This window comes from Lygodium microphyllum, chromosome 22 (genome assembly GCF_053477565.2).
Source record: "Lygodium microphyllum isolate KBCC chromosome 22, Lygodium_microphyllum_v1.1.10, whole genome shotgun sequence".
In the NCBI taxonomy this organism is placed as follows: domain Eukaryota; kingdom Viridiplantae; phylum Streptophyta; class Polypodiopsida; order Schizaeales; family Lygodiaceae; genus Lygodium; species Lygodium microphyllum.
In genome coordinates this window covers 6612020-6618019 of record NC_141156.1, presented here as the reverse complement: position 1 = coordinate 6618019, position 6000 = coordinate 6612020, and the positions used below count along the sequence as shown (strand labels likewise).

The 6000-nt window shown below is 37.5% G+C and overlaps 1 protein-coding gene across 2 annotated transcripts; it reads right to left on the bottom strand.

Annotated features, from left to right (window-relative positions):
• Window positions 1-4194: 4194 nt before the first annotated feature.
• On the bottom strand, window positions 4195-5458 carry LOC148016858 (uncharacterized). 2 transcript variants are annotated; one of them, XM_087663393.1, is made up of 2 exons: window positions 5077-5458; window positions 4195-4687 (listed from the first exon to the last, which is right to left on the bottom strand). In XM_087663393.1, the coding sequence occupies exons 1-2, from the start codon at window positions 5374-5376 to the stop codon at window positions 4631-4633; spliced, it is 357 nt and encodes a 118-aa protein (XP_087519519.1). In that variant the 5' UTR covers window positions 5377-5458; the 3' UTR covers window positions 4195-4630. The 2 variants fall into 2 exon arrangements, with proteins under 2 accessions (XP_087519519.1, XP_087519520.1); XM_087663394.1 differs by lacking the exon at window positions 4195-4687 and adding an exon at window positions 4918-4968.
• Window positions 5459-6000: the final 542 nt, after the last annotated feature.

Here is a 6000-nt window from a genome sequence, read left to right as displayed (position 1 = left end):
TGGTTTTTTATAAAAATTTGATTCTTTTTATATTTAATCATGGAAATGATGTGTATATGACATGAAATTTGGTACGATCATAGTATGAGATGTGTTCAAGTGTTTTCATATAGAATATGTAGAATCTAACATCATATTAATAAGAAATTAATTATCGAAAGCACAAAGAAACATGCAAATTGAAGTAGTTTTGATAATAATTGATAAAAATAATTCAAATAAATTATGTATATTGATAAAATAATCTACCTTGATTGTCTTGGTTGGTCATATCTACCTCTATCTTATCGCACCCAGAAGATGAATGAGTTCTTTAATTTGAAGCAAATGGGACTGACCTTGGAGGTGTATTACTCCAAGTTTGTATCACTTCTTAAATATGCACCCTCCATGGCTATTGTTCAATAAGTGGCCAAGTTTTGCAATGGGATAAAGTATCATTTGAACACTCATTTGGAATCAATGCGCCCAATAGACCTCCAAGATGCTTTGATTCAAGCTGTTCCTATTGTGTAGAAAGTACAATCAAAGCCTAAAAATAATAAGTTTTAGAGCTACAATAACCAGAACAAAGGAGGATTCAAAGGTTAAGCAATAAGAACCCAAGGATAATTTTACCAAGGTTAGAAGAAAAATGAAATATCCAATGCAGTTGGAAATTTTGTTCCTACCCTAAGGAAATAGGAATGGTCTTAGGTACTTTCACTGTAATTAACGAGCCAGGACATTTTAGGAGAGATTGTCCAAAGCTTAGTGGAAACTACCACTAAGGCCAATTTCAAGGTTAAGGCAGAGCTTCCCAAGGTCGTGGTCAAGTAGCTATGGCAAGACGAAGAACATCAAATACTACCCTAAAAGAGGTTAATAAGGAGGAAGACCCTACTATGGAAGAAGATATTGAAAAAACAATTGTTCATGTTGCATTCCACAAGAAGGGCCCAAATTGTCAATATTCAATAGTTTGACACCAGCTAGTCACTAAGGTAAATCATTTAAAGTTTTGATTGTGAAGTACACACTCATTTATTTCACCCAAGTGTGCTAAGAAATTAGGAATAGATACAGTAAATACATCAAAAGTTCTTGTGGAATTAGCAAATGGAAAGGAAGTACTTTCTATATAGCAACCTGCCAAGGTAGAGTTCAACCTAAGAGAAAACCTTTCAAGTATGAGGTTAAGAGTAATGAACCTAGAAGCTTATGAATGTTTACTAGGAATGGATTGGTTGATTCCCAATGATGCTCTTATCCATTATGGAAAAGGTCAAGTCACATTTCAGGATTTCAACGATGAAATAACAACTACACAAGGTGAAATAGGAAAACCTAAAGTTCAATTAGCAAAAGCTTCTCAAATTATGAAAGGCTTGAAGAAAGGATTATCTGTTTACTTGATCAAGATTAACAAGGTAAATCAAGATGGTCAGACACACGAAGAACCATCCTGGTTAAAAGAGTACCCGATTATATTTTTTGAAGAGCTAACTAAGTTACCTCCAAAAAGAGAAGCCAATCATGAGATCAAACTTGTTCTAGGAGCACTCCAATGGCAAAAAGATCTTACAAAATGTCTATTCTTAAAGCCATCAAACTAAAAGAGAAACCCAAGAAACTATTAGAACAAGGGTATTTTTAGCCAAGTAGTTCACCATGGGGAGCCCCAGTATTATTCCAAAAGAAGAAAGATGGAGCTCTCCGTCTTTGTATCAACTACTAAGGGCTAAACTAGGTAACAGTAAAGAATAAGTACCCAATCCCGAGGATAGACGAGCTTCTTGATCATCTACAAGGAGCAAGGATCTTTTCTAAGATCGATCTTTGGTCTCAGGATATTATCAAATCAGAATTAAGGATGAAGATATTCCTAAAATCGCCTTCAATGCAAGATAGGGTCATTTCGAATTCATCATGATGTCATTTGGGTTGACAAATGCCCCAACTACCTTCAACAGGTTAATGCAAGACATTTTCAAACCTCATATTGATGACTTTGTTCTTGTATTCTTTGATGACGTCCTAACTTCTTCTAAGGAGGAAGAAGATCATGAACCACATCTTCACATTGTCCTGGAGACAATGTGAATACAAAAATTGTATGTCAAGAAGAAGAAGTATGCATTCTTCAAAAGGAAGATTGAGTACTTGGGATTCATAGTGTCTGTTGAAGGTATATCAGTAGATCTTGCGAAGGCCAAAGATGTTCAAGATTGGCCACCCCAACCACTATCAAGGAAGTGATAATTTTTCTAGGTCTAATAGGATGATATAGGATATTCATCCAAAACTATCCTCGAATTGTAGCACCTCTTAGAGACCTACTCACAAAGCAAGTTGCCAATATCTGGACACCAATTGAACAATCTAGCTTTGAGCAACTAAATCATAGTTTGGTAACTGCTTCTCCTTTAAGGCTACGTGACTTAAGCAAGGAATTTGAAGTTGTCATAGATGCTAGCTCTATTGCATTGGGATGTGTACTAATGCAAGAAGAAAACATTTTGTAGCTTACTCTTCGAGAAAGTTGAAAGCCCATGAAAAGAGATATGCTATTCATGACCTAGAGTTGTTAACTGTGATTCACGTTCTCAAAATATGGAGACATTACTTACTTGAAAATAAGTTTTCCTTAGTCACAGATCATAAAAGTCTTAAGTGGTTTTTTACTCAGCCTCATCTTAATATGAGACAACGACAGTGGATCGAAATTCTACAGGAGTATGACTTTGAAATTAAGTTCAGACTTGGTAAAGAAAATGTAGTAGCAAACGCCCTTAGTTGTTGTAAAGCCTTTCTTAATGCTATTATTGCTAAAGAACCATCTAGGGTCGAAACTCTAGCTATAATGGTATCAATGCCAACTAATCCTATAATCGACTTGACTAAGGATGAAGCAGATAGGGACCTTGACTGTCAACAATTGTTTTGGGAAGCTTAGAATAAGGAACAAGATCCCAAACTCAAGACTAAGTATCATGAATTCTCTACAAATGAAGATGAAGGACTTATTTATTTAAGAATGATACTATGCATTCCTTCAAATCTGACTCTCAAGAGAAGGATACTTTGGAAAGCACATGACTCCTTTTTTAGGACACCTCGGGTATGCAAAAACTCTTAATGCTATTAGGAAAAGCTATTACTGGGAAAGACTCAAGGGTGATGTACTTAAGTGTATCACTGAATGTCTAAATTGCCAAAGAATAAAATCTGAACATGTCAAGTTAGTAGGAAAACTATAGCCACTTGACATTCCCCAAATGAAATGAAAGTTTATTAGCATGGACTTTGTAGTACAAGGAGGATATAACTCAATGATGGTAACAGTAGACATGCTAACAAAGGTGGCTCATCTTACTAGAATAACCAACTCCTTCATAGATACTACACTGTAGCATAGATACTACACTGTAGATGAAATCTACCATGTGTGACTTCAAATAAATGCAAACAATGAACCAGCCCTACAAAATTGGCTAACTTATAAAAGTTTTCATGAAATCAAGAAAATAGCAATCGGTGCAAGAGCAATGATAATAAAGAATATAGACCTCACAATAGGCGCTGTAAACAGTACATAATGCAAAATCACTATTATCAAAACAAAAATAGATGGACTCGTCATAGGAATCCAAGTAACAATTAACACCACCAATCAACAATTGACCCTATGGTGAAGCAAACACCAACACAAAGCACTCAACTCTAAGTTATTCCACAAGTCAACATTCTCAGTCACACTAGCATATGTAATTGCTACACACAAATCACAAAGAGCCACAATATCCCAAACATCCCTTCTTCACATTAGAAACACATTCCCTTTGGGACTTGCATATGTAATGCTCTCAAGAGTGACCAAAAGTAATAACCTATCAACAGTTAGTGCACCACATCTGTCAAATCTCACCCCAAATGGAGCTTGTACAGCTAATTCTTTGCTCGGAACAATTCCGAAGTTTTCCTGTCAGTAGTCAAATAATCCGATGCTCTACTTAGGTTGGACCAATTCATTTCACTCTTTTGGAGTCTGAAATTATATTAAAACCTGGACTTACAAATAATAATTCAACCTGCTCTTATGTGAACATCTGCTTTTCGAGACAGGAGATCATCCTTAACGTCCCTTCCCGCCTGTTTCCTAATTAGTAATTCACCAGTTAATAGACAGAACGCATCATCGATTGACAGTAACACGCATAACCATTCCAGAATCATGCGCAGGGCCAATTTTTTCTTCTCTTCTGATAATTTGACCTTCAAGACAGCCTTTATCTTCATTAACGCTTGAGCTGCAGCCGAGTGATGAATCGAGTAGTGTTTTGTGGCATTGAGAAGGAAGTATTATATCTATCATCTTGCGTAAGTTTTAAAGGCTTATAACAAAAAGCAGGCATGTCGCAATATTTATGGTCAATATACAAACCTTGCACTTGTTTGAGAAGTTCCATAGCACAGACCTTACAATGGGGATTCATACTACTTTAATGTGACAAGACGGACCATGAAATTCTACAACATCTCTTCATCTCGATCCTCTTCAAACTAGTTCCAGCTCAAACGGGATCATATAAGTAATTTCCTTTCAAGAGTAGGATCGATTGCCGCTGCGCACGAAGGCTGTAAAATCATGTTAAACCACCTCGGAGACAAATGGAGCTATAATTCCTGAGTCTTCACCTCGAGTAAACTGTCAAAATAAACTGGAACAAGTCATTACAAAGGCCTGATAAGGACTTTCGAGCTTGGACGTTTAAAAGGAAGGACAATCTCGAGGTAGCTGATTATTCCATGTGAATTAAGCGTAGAATGCAAGGATTTATGCAGGCCGGGTGCTACTAATTGAAACTACGAAAACCAATAACGAGTGCTGAGATGATACGAGTGCAAGTAGATCTTACCAACAAACCGAGAATCGGACGAAAGTGGAACTCAACAGGTAAATGGAACAGTGATCGGATGCACTTAAAACTGTTACGACATAACAACGCCGAATACAGAAATGTACTGGTAAACGGAACAATGGTACGGCAATGGTCTACATTAGTATTGATCATCATCAGATTAGAGGAATCTCACCGCTTCTTGCAGGCATCGTCTGAGCTTGTTACAGACAGAAGTGCAGATTTCGGAGAGAGAGCGTAAGAAGCCTGAAGCTAGGTTGATGCAGAAGTGGCAGTTTTCACCGGCCATTCCGGCGCGGGGTGCAACGACGAAGACTAACAGCAGGTTAAGCAGAACGAATACGACACCAAATGCAATCGCAGCTGCAAAGTAGCCGGCAGGGGGTCTCGGGGCATGTGCAGGGGTAGGGCTGGGAGAAGCAGAAGAAGAAGAAGAAAACAAGATGAAGTCTGGCGCTGCTGCTTGTTCTGCCATTGATTCTTCAGGTTGCACGAATCGATTTAGCTTGCATTGAAAGAAAACCAGGTCTAAAAGAATAACAAAATCGTGCCTAAGCTGTGTTTTCCTGAAGCTTAAAAAGGGCGGAAATTGTTCTAATTTACAATTAATATTGTTGTAACTACAAGATTATACTAGATATACCCCTCTCTCTCTCTCTCTCTCTCTCTCTCTCTCTCTCTACAACAAGCAATTGCAATTTGCATAAGGGAGTGAGCTCGACTCTCACAAAATCATAAGCCATTCATTATACTACAATACAATCTCAACAATCATTGCAGTGGAGGAAAATGGAATTCTAAAAGCTATCCCCTAAATTTGGGGTGTGCGGGAAACTTTTTTTCTTATTCTTATTCTTTCATTATTGTTAAGGGTTATCATTATCTTCCTCTTGGACAAGTGCTAGTCATGTTGACACTCAATTAGAGGTCAATTGGAAGTAAGGGTATGTGCACAAGTGTTCGTATTCATAGAAGGAGAGGCCATGGATGTAGTTCAATTGGTGGTAGAGGGCTTTTATTAGAGGAAACTTGCTGTCTACCGCCATTCAATAAGAGATACAACCATGCTAAAAGGTGTAGTTGCATTGTGGCTGCACAA